At 43.4% G+C, this 24,672-nt stretch overlaps 1 protein-coding gene across 1 annotated transcript in view; it reads right to left on the bottom strand.

Annotated features, from left to right (window-relative positions):
- Positions 1-231: 231 nt before the first annotated feature.
- The window catches only part of PCP4 (Purkinje cell protein 4), a 48,861-nt gene continuing 24,420 nt past the window's right edge, over positions 232-24,672 (bottom strand). The window contains exon 3 of the mRNA XM_039553274.1: positions 232-2,265. Coding sequence (XP_039409208.1) covers positions 2,138-2,265 — 128 coding nt within the window. The 3' untranslated portion in view covers positions 232-2,137. The remainder of the gene's footprint in view (positions 2,266-24,672) is intronic.

Below are 24,672 nucleotides of genomic sequence, written 5' to 3' on the forward strand. Positions count from 1 at the left end.
ACTGTTTCCTCATTATGTTTCAGTGTACATTAGGGCTGTGCCTGTAAGATGCACTCTGAACTCCACATTGAAGAGAAGCCCTGCTGCTGAAAGAGCCACAATTCATTTACTAACAGCCCCTGCTGCTGTGCTTCAATAATGTAATCATTTTCTGTATCCCAACCATATGATTATTCCTGTTGTGTAGGAAATTTAAGTCCAAGGAATGTCAGATCAAATATAAAAGCCTAGTGCTTACCCATAGTTTTTATTCAATTAAGTAGCCATTACAGAGCTCATGCTGTTTCAAATGACATAATGCAGAACACAAATGCAGTCTTTTATTACAAATGTATGTTCATCTAAACAACATGGCACCAACACAACCCAAAGCCATGACAATTTTTAGATTATTATGCTTAGGCTATTATTATATGGTGAGCAGTCACTGTGAAACACAACTGGGGGAACTGGGGCCTCCACAAACCACACTTGGAGCACAGCAGCGCTGTTATTTGAGGTTTATTTGTGAAATTCTTAAATGCAAAGGAACAGTGCTGCTTAAAAAAAATAATGAAAGCACTGAGCTGCAGCTTGGAGGATGATGCTGACTTTGCAGGTGACGAGTGGGAAAGTCATGCCTAGGGCCAGGACCTGACACAGACAGAGGTGCCACAGGCAGGGTCTGGGCAGCATGTAGATGTTTACCCCCAAAGTAGGTTCTAAAATGCCCTGTCCCTTCCCACCCAGCCTCAAGCACCTCACAAGTCATGTTTGCACAAGCTTTCTTCACTGCCCACAGGATTTCCCCTGCTCAGCATCCCTGAGGGCTGCCCGTAACCAGCACGGGGCCAGAGCTCCTGACACCACCACGGAAATGATGCCCAGCACCACAAGTGCCTTAACCTGCAGAAGGATGAGGGCTTTTCCCTTGTAATCCCACAACTCTGCACCTCTCCAGCATTGCTGCTCTGGTGGGCTCCCGTGGGAAGGGCATGAGATCCCTCCTTTCCCTCCATTCCTGCCCCCTGCTCATGGCTTTCTGCTTAAAAGTGACTAATGATGCACTTGTCCCTTGCCCTGGTGATCAAACACTCCTGAGGAAGGTGGGAGAGGAAGGAAAGAATCCCCCTGGGCAGAACTGGGAACGACACCTGGATCTCTTCCCCCTGAAGGAGGGAAAGGCAGGCAGGCTGTCACCACTCACTTCCCAATTTAGGACACATCGCTGTAGCTGCTTTTTGTTGATCCAAAGCTGGGCTAACACAGTGATAAAGGGGCTCACAGTTGAGTACAGAACAGGGCAAATGGGCACAGGAAGCCTGTTAGGATTTACTCCTCAAATATGGAAAATAATATGGAAATAGACAGATGGCACAGAAATAGTTGCTGATTATGCAGAGGACTGAAAAAATGCATCCATAAACAGAGTTTAGATGGTCAGTTTCTATTTTTACAGACAAAAATCAATCCCAAACTTCCAAAGGTGTTTTGTGTCTGGTTTATTATTTTCTTTCCATAACAGTCAATGTGGTCCAAGATCTCTGAATGTTATCATGCAAAGAGGAAGGACAATTTCCCCACTCAAACCACTTTATTGACACTCTTGCAAGACAGAAATAAACCACTCCCTGCTTCCTACACCCCTCATGCCAGCTTCTGTCTGCAACTTTTTCTTTTTTTTTTTAACTTTCAGCTCATTACGAGAAAGTAGTTTGATTTTCACATTTTGCTGGCAGCTGGAATTCTCCAAATGAGGGAAGCAGGGCTGAGATGCATCTATCTCATCCCTCAGCAAAAAATTCCTGCAACATACGGTGCTGTTATGACTCCGAGCTTTACATGGAGAGGGAAACAGGCATCTGGGCTGGGTTCATTTGTAATGCTGCACTTGCTGGATTAATATGGAAAGACAGATGAAGGCAGACACTTTAATTACTTCACCCTAACTTTTTATTACAACATCAAGTAAAATGGTGAGTTACAGAGGATAATGGGCGTGAAACATCTGGGATGAAGTCGCACACAAGCTCATGGGTTGTTATCTGCCAATGGGGTTTTAAATATTGATAATTTCTGTACATGCATCTTTGTGTTATTTCTGATAATCTTGATAAATCATCTCAGGATTACTTTGTTTTACGCTGTGAGGTAGCTACTAGGACTGGGACCCCGCTTTTTTCTTCTGGAATTTTCTGAACTGGGACTGTATCGCCACGGCCGCCCGCTCTGTCTCTGGCGCGTCCATGTCTATGTCAAACTCCTCTTGAACCTTCTTTTGCCCATCTGCTCAAAAGAAACAGAACAAAAACATCAGCAGGTTTTTCAGACAGGGATAATCACTGGACAGCACAGGTGGAAAATTCTGTTTATTCATAGACACAGCCATGTCAACAGGGAGCAGATTCAGGGAAAAAACCTGGGACAAGTTTCATCAAACCCCTCCCAGTGACGGAGTTTATGACAGACTGTGGGGAGCTGGGCACTAAGGAGTGGCATCCAAAGGCTGCTCAGCACTCATCCAGCATCTGGGCAAGTGCCCCCCAGCCCAGGGAGCCAACGGTGAGGGATGGAAGGACTCTTCTGTGCCACCCTGCAGGGAGAACTTAAAGGACTTTTCCAACTTAAATGATTCGACGATTCTGTGTTTCCTCTAAAAAAAAAGGCAGCTTAAAATATTTTAAAGTAGAGGGATTAAGACCCTGTTCTTATCACACCTCCAACATGAGAGGAAGAATACTTCCTAAGATACTTCCTAAGGCTAATTTCCATCCTTCTCACTCGCTTCCTGCCTCATCCCTTCCAACACACTCCGCTCTTCCTCTTTGAATCATTTATGTCCAATCTCCCCAGCACTGCACTGCTTCCCTCACTTCTCTCCAGGCCCTGCTGTTGTCTTTCATCCTCAATCCTTGGCTCTCTGCCTTCCTTTATTCCCAGGCCTCAGCTTTCCCTTCAGCTGCATTCAGCCTCCACGTGGACAACCCAGCTGACTGCTGAATTTTCCTTCACCCACCTACAAGTTAAAAGTGCAGGCCTGGGAAAATTCCTGCCCTTGTTGCAAAGATAACCCTGAACTGCCTGGACTGAGTTAGTGGGGACACACATTTACCCCACTAACCTCATCACAGCACCGAGTTTTTCACCATAACCTTGTTTGTTAAACTCACTTCTGTAACTGTTGTGTCCCAGCCTGCAGTGAGCGTCACTCCAGGAGTCTGCAGGGAGCTCTACTTAACAGCAGCTGGGGGAATCCACCCATTTTGAACCACTTTGCTTTTAATTCTTGACATTAATACCGCCAGGATGCTCATCCCCAAGTACTGTTCATGCAAATAAAGGCAACACTTTCCATGTATTATTAAAATGAAAAGAAACTTAACCCCCATTGTCTCTGTCCTTCACAGCAGAGAACAGGGATGCCATTCCATGACTTCAGCATGAGTCTTGCAGTAGTTCTTGCTTGTGCTTCTTGCTCTTACTCAGAACTTAACTTTTGTGTTCATTTCCCATGGACCACTCTAAACTGAGCAAATATTTAAAGGGAAGGTTTTGCAATATTCCATATTGATTTAACTACAACTAAATAAATGCAGCTATGCTAACGTAAGAGAAATGTTCACTTAATATTTTGTTTTACTTAGAAGAACATTGAAGAAGAAAGATGAATGGAAGAAGAAAGAGAAAATCTTGATGAGAAGAACAGCTTGAGAGCTCACCAAAAGTTTGATTATACAAGCTAATGAAAAGCTAAGCTATTTTTTGTGGAAGGCAATCAATCCATTAACTTTATGTCATTAAATCACAGAATCATGTCATTAAATCCAAGAATCTGCACGGTTTGTGTAACTATTCAAGCAATACAACCACCCTAAGTACAGAAATACAATTGTAGTTGATTTTCCGTGGGGAAAGGGACGTGAAGGTTGGAAGTGACACAGCCAAGGAGAAATCTGAATGGATTTTGATTTGGTATTTATGGGTTAAAGGCAACCTAACAGCAAAAGTGGAGTCTATCCATTGATTTCAGTGTATTAATTACTGTCCTTTGGAAATGCCAGTTGGGAAAACCAGATGGGTGGACGAATAGACACAATTGGGTTTGTACCTCTTGATGAAATCTGGCTTGTACAGCTCATTTCCTATTACAGCCAAGTTTTAGCACTATCTTAACTTGCAACAGTGACTCAGCAATCTCACGTTAAGACTTAAGAAAATGCAGCATTTAGAGTAATTTGTCTCTAGAATTTCCAGGTCACCTTAATTTTTGCTTGATGGCATCACCACTGCCTTAAAATCAACTGTAATACAATAATTTACAATTATCTTAAGGTTTGACTTTTACTTTTTTTGACCCATTCTTGTTGAGAGATCAAAACCAAAATTCCATGTGAACTCTTTCTATATTCCTATTTTCCTATCACCACAGAGAAATGGTAGGATGAGAAGTTTTCAGCCATGACAGACTTGTAATTAAGAAATTAGAAGTGTTCAAAAAGTCCAAGACATTTATATGAATAATGAAGAAATTCAGCATTAGCAGATGGTATGGAAATATAAATATAATGATTACACATATATGCATAATATAAATTATAAAACAAAACATGTGGAATCTATATATAATGTAATAGACATACCTGTATCATTTTCTTTCTCCCTATGTCCATATTTCACTTTTTTTATACATGTATGGTTCATCCACATTTGAATACATAGAGAATATATATTTATATATATATATAATTGCATAGACGTATTTGCTTAAAGAGTTGAAGTCCTATGTTAAACTGAAAGAGCTGGATTGGGTATTTCCCCAATTTTGGGAGTGGATTTTCTTGGAGTTCTCCCCAAACCATTTCCTATTGATACCTGTCACAACACAGATACTTTAACAGATGGATTTTCAATCTGGAGAGAAAATTCAGTGGGGTGTCAGCTCGGGCTTTGTCTAAGGGAGAAAGATTTTAGTTTTTACCTGATTTTAGCTCTCCTAAAAACAGCCCAGTGATTTAAAAAGTATCACACCCTGCACACTACATGATTTTACTGGTTAGGAGCAGGAGCTCCAACTCCCTCGTGACAGGGGAGACAAAACCAGGTGATCTTTAAGGTCCCTTCCAACCCACACCATTCTACAATTCCATGAATTAAGAATTAACCAATTAATTACTATGAAAAGCCAGCCTGGGCTCAGGACCTGCAGAGACCAGAACTCACCTCACTGCACTGATAAAAGGACTAAAAGCCTTTTTGCACCTTTCCTGCTCCATATCCACCCATGCCACAGTAACTTTTACCTGTCAGTAGTTGTTCAAGTATCTCTAGTGTGCAGGCTGTTGGATTTGAATCCTCAAATCATTCAATTTCTGCAGAGAGCTGAAAGCAAGCCCGTAGAAATGTCCCTCTTTCATGCCCGGTCTCCCACTCCTGGTTTTCCTTTAGCTCAGAAATGGTCTGAAAACCCAGGAAATTCTGGCTCTCAGCAGGCCAGAGCACAGGTTATACTCCTGGACTTGCTGTTTTCATTCCTGCTGGCAGGGGCCAACCATTCTGATAATAAATAACCTTTTTCCAAGCTACCTTTATGTACTAATAAAGGTGGATCAGGATTCCCTCCCCATCCTCAGTCACACACAACCTTTTGTTGATATTTTCACTTTTTAAAATACATGAAGATTCCTTCCACATGGATATCTGAGGATCCTTGCACTACACCCACCCACATGAGGAAACTAGGGAAAACAAAACTGGTGTCAGTAGACTTAAACTCACAAGCGTCTCGTGATTTTACAGGATTCAGAGATGGTTGATAAGCCCTGGCCTGCACTTTCTGCTTTCTGAAGGGATCTGGTTTCATTAGCACCATAATAAATAACCCCCCCTAACCTTTCCCACTAAACTCAGCTATTTCAAGGCTTTTCTTGAAAGATTTCTTCACACTTTGCTGGACTCCCACTCTTCTGAACACACCCTGACAAACAAGGGGAGTGAGTGCATGTCCCTGCTGAGTTCTGGTCACTGCCAACAGCGGAGGTGAACAATCCCATACCAACAGCTGTAGGCCATAACAAAAGGCTACATTATCCCATGAGTTTTCCAAAATCACCTAACATGGACGGGCTCTGGCACCAACTGAGGCAAATCTGATCAGTGATGGGACAAATCTTGGAGCACAATATCAACTGCTTGCTGACAAGGGACACCCCAGACCCCAGCACCATTACACTGCAGGGCTGAAGTCGGAGACAATTTGCAGGGTACGGGTTTTCCCTCACCACAGGCAGCACTCATCCCAGCAGGAGAGCCTGAAACAGCAACTAATGAGCTGCTTTCCAAGTTTACCATCATTATGCACTGTTGCAACTGAAAAAAGATCTGTGTATTCCCTTTCCAGATGAAACACTCAGCATCAGAATGCTGTCTCCATGATCTGCTACAGCACCTCGTGACCCATGGCAAACACTGGATGGATAATGAAGCTGAAGGAAAACAATAAAAACTTACACACCAATCTACCCATCAAACTCTGAAGAAATGTGGTGCAAATATAATTATTCACAAATGTGCCTCCAGCTATTTCTTTCATTTACTTTTCAACTATAAAGTAAAATGAATTGTGACAATGCTGGGAAAAGGAAACACTGCTTATTCCATATGGGCCAAAAGTCTAAAGCAGTCTTTTGTGACATTTGAACACAGCCTAAACAGACTAGTCCTTCCCCAAACTGCTCAGGGAAGGAAAAAGGTTAGCAGGGTGGAAAAGGGGACTCAGTCTTTATTCTCAGAAATTCCCCATCTTCCAGATGAAACAGAAATTGCTCATCACATTCTGGAAAACCATTCAGCATGAAAAATGGCACGAGCTGAAGGCTCTAACTGGCATTTCCTGTCTCAGGTGCCATCCTCTGCCCCTGCTCACCTGGCTCACATCGAACAGGAATTATGGGACCAGACTGAAGATGGAATACACTTATAAAAATACTGCATTTTTCAGGGGCTAAACTGCAGCGTCTGGGGAGATTAAATGGAGTGTGGGACAGAATCACAGTGCCCTGTAACAGGCCAGAAGCGGTATTTTGCCTCAGGCAGGATCATTACCTCCCACTGCTCCCAAGATTTTTCAAGCTGTGACAATCTTTACGCTGCCGCTCGGATCCCAAGCTATTACACCAGCCTGTCCAGTGAGGCAGAACAGCCCCGAAATAAAGAGGACCAAACTGGGCAGGAATCACATGGATGTTGACATCCATGTGGAGCATTATCTTTATGTGATGGGAAGAGTCATTTTATCTGACCAGAGTCCACAGAGCAACCAGCCAGCTCGAGAAAATGTGGATGCTCAGAGGTGTGGAGGCCACACTTAACTCCTCACAAGCAATAGTTTTAAAACCTCTATGTTGATGTTGGCCATTCCTCCCCTCTGTATCTAATTGAGGGTGAGGAAGTAAAAGACTTCGTTTTCTAGAGGAGTTATAGAATCACAGAATGGCCTGGGTTGGAAGAGGCCTTAAGAGGACATCCAGTGCCACCCTGCCACAGGCAGGGATACCTTCCACTACAGCAGGTTTCTCCAAGCCACATCCAGCCCGGCCTTGGACACTGCCAGGGATCATGGGGCAGCCACAGCTGCTCTGGGCAACCTGTGCCGGGGTCTCACTGTGCTCACAGTAAAGAATTTCTTCTAATATCTAACCTAAACCTACTCTCTATCAGTTTGAAGCCATTACCCCTTGTACTTGTAAATAATCTCTCTCTTCCCAGCTCCTTCAGGCCCTGCAAGGCCACACTGAGCTCAGCCCAAAGCTTCTCCTCTCCAGGCTGAACAATCCCAGCTCTCGCAGCCTTTCCTCCCAGCAGAGCTGCTCCATCCCTCTGCTCATCCTGGTGCCTCCTCTGGCCTCTCTCCAGCAGCTCCACGTCCTCCCTGTGCTGGAGGCAGCAGAACCCCACCACCCTCCTGTCAGGGACTTGTGCAGAGCCACAAGGTCCCCCCTGAGCCTCCTTTGCTCCAGCCTGAGCCCCTTTCCCAGCTCCCTCAGCCGCTCCTGGGGCTCCAGCCCCTTCCCAGCTCCCTTCCCTGCCCTGGACACGCTCCAGCCCCTCCAGGGCTCTCCTGCAGGAGCCAGAACTGGGCACAGCCCTCGAGGGGCCTCTCAGTGCCCAGCACAGAGGGACAATCCCTGCCCTGCTCCTGCTGGACACACAATTCCTGATCCAGCCCAGGGGCCATCAGCCTTCTTAGCCACCAACACTCAGCTTCTTCATTAATAAGCACAAAATTTTTCTCTAATTAGATTAGGAACAACAATAATTTTTCTTCCTGCTCATTAGAAGTGCTGCAGGGTGAGATGCTCGTTTTGTGACAAGGACTCCATCCCTACAGCTGTTCTCGTTTTGTCACTTCAAAATAAACCCAGACATTCCAGGGCCACCTTCCAGAGTCCAAGGCTCCCTGTTCTGTCAGGAGAGATGCACTCGATGGTGGGGAATTACAGCTTTCCACAAGGGGTTTTTGGTTTCGGTTATTTGAAGGTAGAAGATGCTGGGGAAATGGAAAGTCCAAACGGGAACCATCTCTGAAACAGAAAAGCAACCCCTGGAGCTCAGCAGTCTCCTGAGACTTCAAAAGCTCCATGTGGAAAAAAATAAAGGTTATCATTAATGATAAGACTAAATGTAACAGCTGTTTTTATCTGAACTACACCAACTGGCCCCAGAATATCACTCAAAGCAAGCCAGGAATAATTAATATCATTTGATTCAACTGTAAATTACAATTTGGTATAAAGAACATAACCTTATTAGGCAACCAGAATCTTTTATTTTTCAAATTGACCTTTACTTTTGGAATATGGTGTTGCTATCTCGAACTCGAAAAATTAGTTTTGCTGTAGAAAATAATGGTTGTTCTTCTATAATTTTAAAAATGTTATTTCAGCATGAGGCTTTTGAAATGTCTGATTAATCTTTTTTTTTTTTCCCCTAGTTGTAATAATGTTTGAGAACAGGAATATTATTTCTGACACAAGATAAACGAAGTAGCACAAAAAATATGTACATTGGGGTAACATAATGGAACAGAAAGGAATAGCAATAAAATTCAGTTTACAGAAATTGCATTCTCCAGTAGACTGTAGCCAACTACAGATGAATAGATTTTGCTCAACAATTAATATAGAGACAAATATTGTTTTTCCTTAAATGCTAATATTATTTAAGCAATCATTCCTCATCTTCAAAATAATTAATGGATCACTGCCAGCCTTTTAAAATGGTTTACAAACATGTAACTGATGTATAGGTAGGTACATAACTCATGGGAGGTATTCTGGGAATGAAACTAATTCACACTGCCACTTGGAGATCAAACTTTCTGGAGTTTAACTGGGAACCTAGCAAATAAAAAATGGCCATTTCGGCTCTATCATCTCATCTCTTACCAGCTAAAGCTGCATCTGAGAAGTGCTAAACTGGCAAATTCAGTGGGAGCCTCTGGGAGCTGAAAGGAAATGGTGCTGGGGATCAAGTGCTGGCACTGTCACAGAATCTCAGTGTCCTGAGTTGGAAGGGACCCACAAGGACCATCGAGTCCAGCTCCTGCCAGGTCCCTCTGTCCCTGCAGAACGATGCCCCACCAGCAGGGATAACACACCCAGCCCTAGCCCCGCCTCTCCCCCAGGTCAGGATGCCAAGCTCCTCCTCACAAATTCAGCCCAGAGTTATGGGAGTCTCATTCTGCAGCTGCCCATGATCCCCAACGCCCCAGCCAAGTTTTAAATGGGAACTGTTACGACGCAGTTTTAATTTCCTCTGCCATTTCCAGTTCTCATTTCCCCAGTTAAACACTGTGCCTTTAACCAGCTTTGCTGTGGAGGGAGCTGCATTTCAGCAATGCATGAAGCAAGCTGCCCTCCTGACTCGCTTCTCGACTGCTTGATTAATATATGATCAGTTATTTCCCTATTATGGTAGCATCCAGGCACTCCCAGCCCGAGCTGGGAGCCCTAATGTGGTTACAAATGCAGAACAATAAATTCTTTCCCCTCCACCACCCCTCAGTGCTCTGACCTTTGCAAAAGTGTCTTCAGCAATAACGTTTAAAATAACAACGGGAGAACTTCCTCAGGGCTACCTCGACACCAGCACATTATCCGAGGCCCCAGCACAGCTCAGGCATCATCCACAGCTTCCCTAAATATGTGAGAGTCGGTGCAGCCACGGGCACGGCTGGGATTGTTCCAGACAGACTCTGCCGAGGGACTGTGGTGGCAGAGTGTGGGACACCTGGGGCGCTGAGGGAAAGAGAGTTTAGCCCTTTTGATTCAAGCCATGCTGCACCACTTTGCATCAAAACCATATAAAAGGCTCTAAACCCATTTTGTTTTCCAACGGACATGCTGCCCCCATCACTTCCAAACATTTTGCTGCTCCAGACTGCAAGGGAACTGCCTCAAAATGAGTTGGCACTCGCTGTTAATTGTGGGATGATGGACGGTACCTGAGAGCACTCACCAGGAAAACACGAAACAGAGGATTTTACCTTCCAGTGTGGCACTGTCTCCCTTGGCTTTGCTTTCCAGGGATGCTCCCTCACCCCACCACCCCCCTAAAGAGCAGCTGGGGAAGAAGCTCGGAGAAGTGGCAGCGATCACAACATGCCTCACAGGAGTGGCAGGAAAGGGGGATCAAATCCGTGCCTGACAAAGTGAAAAGAGCTGGGGAAGGTGGCACGGGTTACAGAGCAAAGCCTGTCAGTCACAAAAAGGAGAGGAGTCAATCAAAAGTACCGTGATATGGAGTCATAAGATGTTTTTTTCCACACACAAAAAAGAGCAAGACTTTGCCCTGCTCATCTTCAAAGTGGAAAATAAGGGCATTTTCTTGGAGTCACTGGATACCAGCAGATCTGTTAGCAACTAATGAGAGCCTATTTTAAGTTTACAGGGTAATTTTAATAAAAACGGTTATATGAGCACTTGGAAAGTCACAGTGAGAAAACACTCTCCTCTTGCAAAATCCACCACAGGTTTTAATTACAAACGACTAAATCCCACACTCACAGGTGCAGAGCATAAGGTACAGGAACTGAGCTTTACCATTCAATATCACGTTCTTAAGCAAAGGAGTTATTATAGAAGAAATTGTTCCTTGGGAGGGTGGTGAGGCCCTGGTACAGGGTGCCCAGAGAAGCTGTGGCTGCCCCATCCCTGGAAGTGTCCAAGGCCGGGTTGGACGGGGCTTGGAGCAACCTGGGACAGTGGATGTTTCCTTCCTATGGAAGAGGTGGTTGGAACGAGATGAGCTTGAAGAACCCTTCCAATCCAAGCCACTCTATGATTCTATTTCAGTATCTCCTAAGCCTTGTAAATATTATCAGTATGAAGCACTCACTTTACTGCACAGATTAAGAGCAAGAAACAAACAACATTAATAATGGCCAAACAGTGCAGCTTTTATTTGCACAACCATGGGCATTGCTCTGTGCTGTGATAGGATAGTTAATTTAGCACAATTACATCCCCAAAAAAAGCCACTGCTTTAATACATGCACCATGTTTTTTTGACATCTTGCACTACCTGCCAGTTTGGGAATGTTTGTGGAGGCAGCCGGGCAATTATTGTGTAGAAGTGGAGCCTGTGAGGTTAAGAATGCCCAAGGAAGTATTTGGAGTCCTTTAGTGACAGAACAGAATTGTCACAGGGTAAAACCAGGCTAGGATGAACAAACCTGCTCTAAGACATTCTTTCAGGAGAGTGTTTGGCAAAAGAAAGTTTGTCACCCCTCCATAACACCAAATTCATCCCTTCAGGAGAGCCCTAGAGATGTGATGGATATAAAACGCAGGCTTCTGGAGCAGCTCCAAGGTAGTTCACCCTGAGCAAAGACCAGGATACTCTAAAGGAAATCAATTTACCATGAAACTTGGCCTGCCAGTGGGTCTCACATGCTCCTGCATCACTTGGCTTTGTAACTTCTGCTCCAGCATCCACAAGTTCAGCCAGAGTGCTGGATAGATTTGGTCTGACCAGAAGTCTTACTGAATGTTCCACAGAATGAAATTTTCTCACACAAGGTACGGAATTTTAACATCTCTGACTCCTGAAAGCAGTCACCCAGCTGTAGTTTTCCACCGTAAAGCAAAGAAAACCTGTTGCAGGAGGGTTGGTTCTAGGAAATTTCCACTGCTTTTTTTTGCTTGGGCTGTTACCCGAACAGAATCATTAATTTGAGTTTACCGTGTCTCCACGGAACGCAAAAAGCCACATTCTGTGTTTATTTCCCCTGCAGGCTGGCTTGCTTAACTTTCTTAGGAAGAGAGGAGGGGCTCCTCAGGAGAATGTAGGATAACACTGAAACAGCAGCACTGGGAAGATAAATTAAGATCCAGTGGCAATGTGACTCTGAAAGAGGATGAGAAGGAATTATATGCTGGAGGGTATTGTCAGTGTGTTCCAGGCTGTCTTGCCCAAGAGCCACTCAGCCATGTTACGTGTTCTGCAGAAGCTCATTAAGCCAAATATTTCAAGACCAGATTCTAGGTAAAAAGCTCTGGCCAATTCCTAAGGCAAAAAAAAAATTTCTTAATCTAACTTAGAATCATAAAATCATTTAGGTTGGAAAAGATCTTTAAGATCATCAAGTCCAGCTGTAAAGGAAGCCAAACTTGCAGGTGTTTAGAAAGACACCAATGAAGCAAAGCAAGGACTCCAAGGGTGCAATTCCAACATTAGTGGACAGCACAAATCTCACCCTTGAATCCCCTTCCTATACTGCTTAGTTCTCTATTAGTTATAAAGGCAGCTCAGAGGGACTGGTTCAGATGTAGATATTGTTCTTTAAGTGAGTTACATTGCCTGAGCCTGAGTGGTGCCTGAACTACACATTGTAGAATTTCAGATGAACACACTTATCTGCTAGTTCATGAGAAATTCTTTCTCATCAAATGAATTATTTAGCCCTTCTGAAAGGTACTACACTGAAACTGCAGCAGCTAAGAAATCTTGTTTGCTCCAAGAAGGAAGAAAATAAAATAAAGGTAGGCACACCTTCTCACACAACTCCATCTGTGTGCTCTGATCCCATGGGATGGAGAGGGAGAGAAGGGCTCACCTTCAGTAGAGGGTCAAAATGAACATTTGTTCCCTCTGCTGAGATGGCCAGGGAAGCTGCCAGTTGTGCAGCTGATCTGGATCCTCTCACGTTCCCTCAGGAGCTGACTGAACAGTGTGCATACATTTTTCTTTTTATAGAAATATAGCTGAACAGACAAAAAAAACTGTATCAGCACCTCTCGCTCTCCTTTCAATTTAATTCAAAGATAGTGAATTTTTGTGTACACTGTGTGCCTTTAAGTGCACATCAATAAGATTCCTTATACACCTCTAATAAGGGATTACAGTTAACACCAAGACAAGCAATATCAAATGCTTCATGTGAACAAGCAGCCAAATGACAGTTTCTGTGAGAACTGTAATTGAATTCACCAGCTACTGCAAACACCAAACCTCTGCTCTGCTATTTAGCTAAGAACAAGCCAGGTGATGGCTGCTGCCATCCTGAAGAGTGGAGGTGCTCCGAGGAACCTTGCTGCACCCAGCATGTGACAAAGGCAGCCAAAACAGGGCTGAGAATGCAGGAAGAATAAAATGTGTGAGTCAGATGTGCTGGGTGTCCATGTGTAGAAGGTAAGAACCCTTTAAAAGGTATTTCCATGATTCTTGTGGCTGGTCCAAGCCAAGGAACACTGACATGAGACTGGAATCTGCACGCAGAGCTCAGAAAAACAAAGTGACCACCTCCTAGTGCAGTTCCCCAATGTGGTGCACTCAACAGAGAATTCAGATTTTACAGCACCATTACACACAAAAGTTACTGCTTCATCATTCCTTAATGGAAGAAATACAACCCCACCACACATCCTTGACATGTTTTTTTTCTCTCCCCTCCCCTACTGTGGAAACTGATGCTGAGCTGGACATGACTATTGGCTCTGAGGCACAACTGGAGCACAGCTCTGCTCTCCCACTGATTTCCTCTCCCAGAGTAATAGAAAAGACCTTACTGTCACATAGGACAATTTACTGTTTAGCATAAGGGAGTAAAACATGGCAATGAATAGATCCTATAAAAGAGGGGGGAATGAATCCAGAAGGGCAAGGCGTCCTTCTGAGCAGCTTGTTCATTACTTAGAGGCAGTTACTGTACGGGGAGGCTAAAGCCTGGAATTCTAACAAGTCAATACCAAAGCTCAGTGGGATTTCTTGTCCCTGCCTGTAGCCTCTGTATTTATTGAGTGACGACTGATGGTTGTAGGGTAATATAATTTTCCAAGCCTTTCCAAAGCAGCAAAGATAATGAGCAAGGTCGGGCTCCAAAGCCGCTACACAGTACCTCAAATCCTGCTTCTGCATTTTTTTTTCCTCTTTCCCCCATCTCATAAGAAAATAAAATTCCAAACCTTCTAGGTCCTAGGCACTGACTCAGCAACATCCTCTTTTGAACTGGATGCCATTTCAGATAAAGGGTGGAGGGGTTGTTCTCCCCTAAGAGTGCAGCCCTGACAAGCATCTGACAAGCAGCTGACTAATGTGTAGATCATTAAGGCTGGCTTGCAGTGGGCTTATTCTCAGGTGTGTAGCAAGGAGGAGTATCCACCTTTTTATAGCCTGTGTATTGATTATTCACACCCACACACCTTTTCATTTTTTTTAATGTGGGTAAAAGCAAGCATGCTTTTCCAATAAAGCCCCTGCGAAGGGAGAAAGCAGGTCCATATTCTGAGCTCTTTCACTACATCAGGAGGTTATGGAGCAGGGAAGTGAAAATGCTCTCATTATCCTGACAGATGGTGCACTTAACAAACCCACACAGAACGCTGAGGACACAAAGAAGGTTGTACGTGCTGGAAGCGGGTGCATTTCCGAGCTGCCAGCCAAGTGGTGCTTGTGAGGTACCACACTGGCCCTCCAGCCTCGCTGCCTTCCAGTCCTCAGAGCTGGAACAAATCCCTTTTATCACCTGGAGCATTCCCTGACTCCCATCCTGCAACATCTTAAAGGAAGCTCAGAAAGTGTCCTCTGTAAGTTCAATTTTTTTTTAATGTAAAAACATGTTAAGGCAAAACAAAACAAAAAGCAAGCTTTATTAATATGAGCTGTCTAGAAGAAAAGGAGGGTTCCTATTCATGTTATCTTGCTTTTCACCTCACTAAGTTTTCACCTGGTGCCTTTTAACAACGGCTATTTAAAATCAGTTTTATCCAGAGGGGTGGCCATTGATTTAGGTAAGTGCTGCAATTGCAATTAGAAAGTTATTAAACCCAGTGCCAGATAGACTAATTGACATGAAAATCTAACCGAGGCTGGGGGATAAAGGTTTCCCTCCTGCTTCAGCTGTAAGTTTATTGCATGCATAAAGCTATCTTAAAAGAACATTCAGGCTGCAAAGATGAACATGAGAAAGTTAATAAATGACAAAATGAACCGATACCATTAGGCAAAATTAACTGAATCACTGAGTGGACAACTTTAATTTTTGACATTGAAACTTTCATGGTCTTAGGAGTGCAGTGTTTCCTAGATTTAAAGCAAAAAAAAAAGGTATTTTGATACAACATATGGACACCCACATGGCTCCTCAGCACGGCTGCCTGGAACTGTTAAATCCAACACCAGTTTTAATGGAGTAACAGGCAGAGGCGGGAGGCTGCTGTCCTGCTCCTGAATCAGCAGGAAAGGGAATGACTTGCAGATTTTTTGGGTGGGATTCATAAAGCTGATGGGAAGGGAACAATCAGAAAACTCTGATGCCTTCAGATGTGGTGGCTACTCCTGTTCCATCTCCTCTGTCCCAGCTCAGGGCCAGCCCCAGCTCTCCCCCAGCCAAGACGGTCACCACGGCTGCCAGCAGACCTCAACAATGCTGTGTCTTTATTTTGCTACCCCTGCTCCCCAAAACTGCACCAGGACGTTCCCTAACCTCAAAATTCCAGCCCAGCCCCTTCCCACACCAGCTGACTCCTGCTCTCCTCCAGTTCTCACATGCCTGCTCATATTCCTCCCTCCCCATCCCAGCTTCCATCCCATAAGTTTCAAATCCTGCCTAATCCTCTGTGGTTCCAGCTTCCTGATGAGACCTACTGAACTCCTTTGTCATTCCATCCTTTGACCTCCCCGCTCCAGCTTCTGGGACCCTCTGCTTCCAAGGAAGGAGGCACATGTTTTCCTAAGCAATTGTGATGTTTTAGGAGCACAGAAAAGGCACGACCCTTCAGCTCCTGGCCAAAGCATCGCTGAATGTAGCAGCAATTAAGGAAAACGATCATTTCCTTAAGCCTTTCAAAGACAGTGTTGGTTTAATTGCTTTCGTGTTTACTATTTGGCTCAGTGATGCTGCGTTTTCATGGAAAAAAAAAATAATTAACTGCTTCACTGAACTCACACAAACGTAAGGCTTGTCCTTCGAAACATTTATAACTTGGCCTCTATAACAAATAGAAAAGTCACATCCCAGATGACAAATCTTACATTTCTGTTCAAAATGACAAAGGCTCGAAGCAGTCAGACAAAAGGCCATCAGAAATTGTTTTTAATTTCTTGATGTGCTAACATTTTGCTCAAGCCTCATTTTTGGAAACTACTAGAATGACTTTGCTGAACCCTTCCGAAATAATTCTGCTTGAGGCAAGCAATCAAAATAACAAATTTCAGCCCAAGCCATTGGATTTTGGCAAGGTTGTGTACAACTGAAAAGGGAGCTTTTAGCCAGCAGAGTTCAGCAGCTGTTAATCGGCCTTGCCACCAGTCCAGATTGCAATAAACAAAGTAAGTGCATATAATACCAGTGAAGGAATGTAAACTAAATGAAATAAAAGTTATGGATAGCTGGAAAATCATTAAAAGGGATCAAAACCAGAGGGTGAATGTTACTCTGCTGGTGTTTTGAGAGTTGCCAATGATTTCTTGAAGATTTAAGCACAGGAAAAAAATTGAAAACAGTCGAGTCACTTAAAATGATTACATGGAAGACAAAAATTAATCTGAGTAGTCCTTTACACATTCTGTGGTGAGGATTTCTCTCACATTTATCTCTGCTACTCATTTAAAAATTCTCTAGAAAACATTTTCCCTTGTGTGAATTTAAACCCTGACAGGCACCTTTTAAGGTCTGTCTGGATTTACAGACATGTCAGATTGTCAATAAAGCTGATCAGAAACAGCATCTGGGCTGACACACGCAGCTGGCCAACCTCAGATCATCTCTCCAGCCTGTATTTTCTGGTCTAGAGAGACCCATTCTTCCTCACCCTGTTTCTGAGGATTACAAGGACACGAGCTTACAAGCATCTAGAAGGACTAAACCTTTCATGCATTTCCTCTGCTTCAGGAAACACAAGCTGGGTCGGTGCAAGGAAGGACCTAAGTTGGGATTCACATCCCTCACCGCCTCCAAAGTGCTGGCATGTGCAGAATGCACAGGACACAGCACAGCCCACTCCCTGTTCCACTAAAACCCACCTAATTATCTTTACTGCTCAAATTTTAGATCTGCACGTAAACAGAACCAATTATTTTTTTTTCTCCTCTTTTGTCAGGAAACCCAATTATTTATTTCCTTCCTTCCTTCCTTCCTTTCCTTCCTTTCCTTCCTTCCTTCCAAATTCCTTCCTTCCTTCCTTCCTTCCTTCCAAATTCCTTCCAAATTCCTTCCTTCCGAATTCCTTCCGAATTCCTTCCTTCCTTCCGAATTCCTTCCAAATTCCTTCCTTCCTTCCTTCCTCCCTCCCTTCCTTCCTCCCTCCCTTCTTCCCTTCCTTCCCAGAAAGAGAACAACTAAAAGCCTTCTTGTTTCTAATTCTGCTCCTTTAAAAACTGTTCTGTCTCTTACTTATGTTTCTCTTCTTTCAGGTGACTCCTCACCTGGCCCTTGTTTAAACCTAGTCTTGGTAATGTTTTGTGAGACTGGAGAAAAATGAAAAAGTTCAGCTGAGGGTCACCATGACCCCAAGTTAGAGCATTAGTCAGGAACCTTCTTTTTGGCAAATGAATATTTTTTACTAATGACCCAGACTGCAAATTTTCCTGGGAAAATAGGAGGGAAAATTAGGCAGTTAGAGGGAGAAGCAGCACTCGACCCAGCTGTGCTGAGGAGACACAAAATTCTCGGGGGGGGGAGGAGAAAGAATGAGAGGTGAGACACAAGAAATGAGGGAGACAGGAAGAGAGGCAGAGAAGACCCTACTTGTGGAAAAGATGAAAGGAAAACCACAGGTTTTATGAAGAAAGTAAGAAATAACTAACTTGATCCATCGTGGAAGCCTGGCCTGCCTGGTAGGAAGGACCAGGAGTTTGGATTCACCCCAGAGAATCCCACTGCACCACTCCTTGTTGCTTGTGACAAGGAGTCACAGTGGTAGTAAAATATCAACTTATACAAGCCAGTGACTGGTTAAGACCTTCAATATCATGAGTGAATGTGTCTTGGGCCTTGAAAAAACCAGCAGTAACCACTTCCAGAAGAGCTCTGCCAATGGGCACCGAGGATCTGAGTGTTTTCTAGTGCTTACCTTAATCTGTGCAGCCTCTCCTGACTAGCAAAAAGCAAAACTTCCTTTTTTTTAACCAAATCGATCAGTTTTTCTCCTGAAACATCTCAATGGTGGGGGCAGAACACCCTGCAGTTTTTTGAACTGCCTGGACTGAAAAGTCCACATTGCTTTTTGTTTTGTTTTGTTTTCTGGCATGCTTGGCCAAGCTTATCAAGTGTTTTGTCACATTCAGACAGCATCACTTACAACAACAAAAGGTATCTCTGACACCAGCAAAGGAGGCTGGCAGCTCTGGGCTGCATCACTCCCTATCTCAGCAATTACACTGAACTAAACAAAAGTAAACTCAGCCTTTTGCTGGCAGGCCAGAAACCCCACAAACACACAGCAGAAGAGAAGCAGCTGCTCTCTAACTCAGCTCAGGTTAATTGTTGGTTTTTCTACTCTGCAAGTTCAGTCAAGAAATTCAGCCTCAAATACGCATCACAGTACTACAGAGTCCTGCAGAAAACTACTTACAGCCACAGAAAATCACTGTGATGTCCAAAGAGTTGTGGGAAGCTCGAAGGGTCAAATTCATGGTAGTTATAGAACATTTCCATGCCAAGTTTCAAGTACATTTGGATCTATTTATAGTTATAGAAATTTATAGAAAACAGTAACTTCTTAGTGGTCTCACATAGTACCCACTCAAAAATAATGGCAGTTGTGGATGTGCTTATATTTAATTTCATTTAAACTTGAAACTTAGAACTGAACTGAGCTGGAATTACAAGCTCACACAAACAGATATGTGGGGAGAAACTACAAAGAAGCACTGGTATCCCTTGATGCAGCTTTCTTCACTGGCTTTTTTTGTGTCCATCATCTTCTACTGCAAGAAGAAAAAGAACAGTAAAAGGAAAGAAATAAGTATTCTAATACTAACCCAGTCTGGACTTCAGCCAGTCCACCATGTAATAGCAAAAATGCTAATGTTAGCTGCAGTAATCTTCTTAAGATGATGAATAGAGACCAAATAGCTACACTAATTCTGCTGCATCTGAGAACAGCTTCTAGACTCTGTTGTTCCCAAGGTTTGCCTGTGGCACAGGGAGGAATGGGGAGAATTGCCAAAAATTACATTTTCTTTTTGATGTTCTTCCATACTGGAATGGTTCTGAGCTGAGGGACCTCCAGAGGATGCCATCCCATGACTTAAGTCTTTTGCTCTTTATTTCCGTGGTCCCTCCTGTGAAAACCATAAATATTTAAACAAGAATTGTGACCCTTTTCTCTGGCACAGGGAAAAGCTTCAAAGAGGTCCAGCAGTCAGAGCAGACAACGTCCACCAAACCTCCCACACCTGGTCTCGCTGGGAAAATGACACAGGAATATATGCTATTGTTTATGGATCATTAATCTCCAAACTTCTTCCCACTGGGGTCTAGAAAAGCCATTTCTTTCTCTTTAATTTGACAGAGGAAGGAATTTAAGCCAAAGAAGTTTGTCTGAGACAAGACCAAGTGGTGCTGATGGAGGGAATGATTGACTGGCAAAGCCCACGTCTTGCCCTCTGCTGACAGCATCCATCATCCTTTGACAGAAAAGATCCAAACCTACACTTCTTCCATTTGTCTTCTTACCTTCTTGGCTAAAATAAGCCAGGGATTCTTTTTCCCCCAGTTTCTCCACATCTTTGCCTGCTGGAGGCAGACCTCACATGAGAGACACAGAGCTCTCACCAGAGACATAGAGTTTTGTTGGGAACAGATTCACTGGAAAGGTCACCAAGAAATTTCTGCCAGTGACAAATACAGCTGCCTGCTTGATGAATACAATCATTAGGTGAGACCACAATGCACGTTTTCTGCTAGGAATTATTCTGCTGGCTGCTAGACCCAGAGGTGGCTGCTTCAGGACACCAAACAGCCTTGGATCCAGCTCTGTCTCAATGTCCTTCCCTCAGTGGGTTCTGTCCCCTGGTTATTTGAGGTGAAAAGAAGGAGGTTATCTGATCCTAACCTGTGCTGTATGACCCTGGATAAGCCAGGATGGGGGTTTATGTGCTCCCAACATTCCCCAGGATGGGCCCCAAATGCAACTGGAGGTTTGGAATATACACAGGTGTATCCACATCTTCCCTCAAAGGTACCACACCTGATAACCTACACTCAGCTCTGAAATCAAAGGCCACAAGAATAAACAATTCTTCAGGCTTAATTAATCTCACCTCTCCCATCCTTCTGTTTGGTTCTGTTACACAACAAAGGATGTAGCCCAGAATTTTCTCCGCAGCTAATCCCTGTTGCCCAGAATTATCTCCATGGCCAATCCCTGTTTCCTGTCAGACACCTGGGTCAGAAACTCTGCAGTGTCTGTAGGCCCTGTAAAATACATTTTAGGTGTCTGTCAGTAAACAGATCTTTAACTTAGATTAGGAGCTGCAGGGATAGTTACTGTCGGATCAGCACAGGCACATAATGAATTCCAAAATCCTGCAATAACGTGTTGTGTTCCTGGCTATTAGCCTGGGTTTTAATTAGTTTGAGCTAATGAATATATTTGTACATGTCCTTTTTTATTGGCAGCTTTTACAGGAGTAGCAAATTGGTCACTGTGGAGTGCCAGTGTTTCACTAAAACCTAAGGAATAATTAATGCTTTCTCCACCTAGAGTCAACCAGCAGTCTCAGGGGGTTTTAGGTATAAATTAGAATGAAAGATGAGATACTCAAAATACAGTTAGAGAACTCATTCATCAACGGTGATTAAATAATGTCACTGTGAGACCCTGGAGAAGTGCTGAGAGCTGATTTCCAGCTCTGGAATACCCACATCATCTCCCAGGAGCTGCCAGAGCACCCTGCCCTACTTTTTTTCCACTATGACTTTCAAAATGCCTTTTCCATATCCGGTGCTATCCAACTTTCTTCTGTTCTTGGAAATTCCTCCTTGGAAAATATGTATTTTTCTCAGTCTTTCCTACTCATAACCCACTGTGGGCTGGGGGAAAAAGAAACCAATACTAAGAGTGCTTGGCTAAAGCAAATGCTTCCATCAAATCCAGTATCCTGGCTAACAAAATCCTCAAGCCAGAAAATATTTGGATGTTTTCACATCCATATTTCCACTGAGAAAATGGCTGTGAGAGCTGGCATGAGGTGGTCAGGATAAGTCAAACCTGAATAAGGATAGAGCTGCTTGAGATGGATTTAAGGAGAAATTAAATGTCCAGGTCCAAACCAGACATTCTGAAATACCCTGCTGAGCATCCACTTAACTCCAGAGATAGACAAAGAATTATTTTATTTATTATTTATTATATAATTTTTATTATTTTTAATGTTAGTATTACCCACAAATTCCTCAGCCTTGAGAGAGCTAAGCAAATTAGAAGCCTAAATCAGATTAAGATCTATGAACACCAGGCTCTCCAGAGGAGCTCATTCTGATAAGCACCACATCACAAAAAAATACATTTTTCTCTGTTGAGAACAAACAGAGCTTTAGGTCTCTCACAGAGATGTGCACCCAGAGAGCCAGACATGAAGAATTTCACCCCAAACTTAGAGAGAGAGGCAGAGAACCCAAGACACGTGTGGGGCTGACTTTGAGACACCCCTCTCTTCCCTCGGACAGGCGACCTAAGCATTTTACATAAGGTCCTGAAATAATCTCTGAGCACGGGGACTGAAGGTGAAGTGTTGTGCTGGTTCCTGATGCAGCATCTAATTCCTTCCTGCAGCCCTGACTGCTATTTGTTCTGGCCACCAGTTCAGCAAAGGAGCACATTTTCATCATGTCTGTAACACTCCTGCTGTTCTAAATTCTGGTGCCTGCTTACACAAGGGAGCCTGATAACACCAAATTACAAGCTAATTTTGGAGCATCGAGCTAAGTGCTGCAAGACAGCTGTGTGCTACAAATTAAAATCTTAAAAACCTTCAGAAAAAAAAGAATGATTAATCATTTACCGAATTTCTAACGGAGGAACTCGTAAGTAGAAAAGTATTTTCATTCCATTTACAAACCCAAGTCAGAAGGAAACAAAAGCCTGTGGTGTGAAGTAAAGCAGGTCTGTGTACAGTCGTGTGTGTACAGTCAAAAAGAAAAGTGATGTTTCCACAACAGTAAATCCTGGTAACCACTGTTGGGCATTCATTTTTCACTTCCACTAAATTAAAAAAACATGCTGCTCAGCTATATGCACCTCTTGTAGCCTTTTAATCATCTGTTGTTAGTGTCGGGGAACGTGGAGAGAGGAATCTCCAAGTTGTGCCAGTCTGCCCAGCTCCATGGATTCCCAATGTAAATATTCCATCTCCCACATCCCATTGACTCTGATCCTGACACACCCCAAACCATCCCTGATGATGCAGGGGCAGATTCATTTCAGAGGAAACTTTATAGGGTTATTGAGGGGCTGGCTTGAGCTGTGTCCTCCCTTTGGGTCACCACCAGCACCAAAGCAGAACTAAAGGCTCCTTCTCCCAGGAGAGCCCATTTTCCAGGCAGTGCACATTTGTGGCAGCCAGCCAGTTATGTGCCAGTCATGGAAAGAAGGCTCCTTCTCCCTGGTGCACAGTCAGGCAGCTCACTGATAATTACAGACTGATTTCCAGAAGAAATACGGCACTTGTCAAAGGCATCATTTCAATTCTGTCTTTCCTCATTAACACTTGATGGGAACTCCAGTGTATTTATGACTCATCCAAAAGGCAAAATCCACCAGCATCACCACAGCTTTATTTTCTTTCATTTAATTTGATTTTTTCTTCATTTCTAATCACTTTTTTTTTTCCCCCCCCTAATGATCTTGGCTGATTTTCCAGCCAGTTTCTCAGGAAGGAGATGGGCTACCACTACCTTTCAGGTGCTCAAATACCCACTTACTGAGACACCTCATGATGATTTCCTTGGGCTGCTCCTGATCTCAGCACTGCAGGAATGCTGCAGTTCTACTGACTTCTACCTCCTGCAAAGGAGCAGACTGTGAGGGACCATACAGAAATATATATAACTCCTATACATGTGTTCATCTCTCACATTTTTAGAAATGCAGCCGGATTTTTGGATGCACTCGGTTTGAGAACATCGCATCCACGCAGGCACACAAGCTTCCCGAGCTGTGTGCAGGCACTGTGTGCAAAACAAAGGTCCCACAAATTAATCAAGTTGTTCTCCTAGCAAGCTGGAAAGAAAGAGGTGGACCAGGGCAAGAATTGTTATTGTTATCTCTATTTTTAAATACTTGGAAGACACTCAGTTACTATGGTGGTGAGGACCATATAAGTACCTAGACAGATTCATTGGTGGCAGGAGTATTAAGTGTGAAGATTCTCCATGTCAAAGGTACCAGTTAATAGGAGCTTTTCCCTCTATGGGGAAAAAAAAAAAAAAAGATAGATCTCTTTTGAAATAATTTCCCATTTCCCATTTTTTAAGTCTTTAATGAGCAGGTTTAAAAAGCTGAAATTGTTATTCTATGCTTGTGCTGTTCTGCTCTGTATTTTTTTTTCCTTGTGGGACTTCTGCACTAAAAAAAGAAAAAAGAAACCCAAAATGTGCAAGAAAAAGCTGCATAATTAACATTATATAGCAACATACAGACAGACATCCTTCATGTGGATAGTGCTGTATTTTTTGTGTGGGAAGATGGACTTATTTGGGAGTCACGAGAGTGGTTATAAATGATACACAAAATGAAAACTTGTGGGGAATTCCAGAGCCAAGACACAGGCCAGACTACAAGAGCACAGCTGTTAATTGATGAAACGTTTAATAAAATCCTTTTTTTTTTAAGATGCTTCTGCCTAAACATTTAAAAAACGAAAGCTCCTCATTAGCAGATGAGGTGAAGCTGTAATGCACAGTGTCAAAGCCAACTTGTCAGATAACAGAAAAATAAGAACAATATCTACTCTTTTAGAAGTATTTCTTCAGTTTAGTTCAGATACATTGATTAAACTCCTCCAGAGGCTCCTCTCCATGAAACCAGATGATCACTGCACATGGACAGGCACACATGGGTATAGGTGAAGTTTCAGTGCAGAAGGTGCCCACATTATCTCAAACACACATAAAAAACATCACTTTAGAAGTTTTTGTTTCTGAATCAACACCAAAAATTGTGTGTCAGAGAATGTTTGTGAACAGTCCTT

Source organism: Corvus cornix, chromosome 1, assembly GCF_000738735.6.
Source record: "Corvus cornix cornix isolate S_Up_H32 chromosome 1, ASM73873v5, whole genome shotgun sequence".
Lineage (NCBI taxonomy): Eukaryota > Metazoa > Chordata > Aves > Passeriformes > Corvidae > Corvus > Corvus cornix.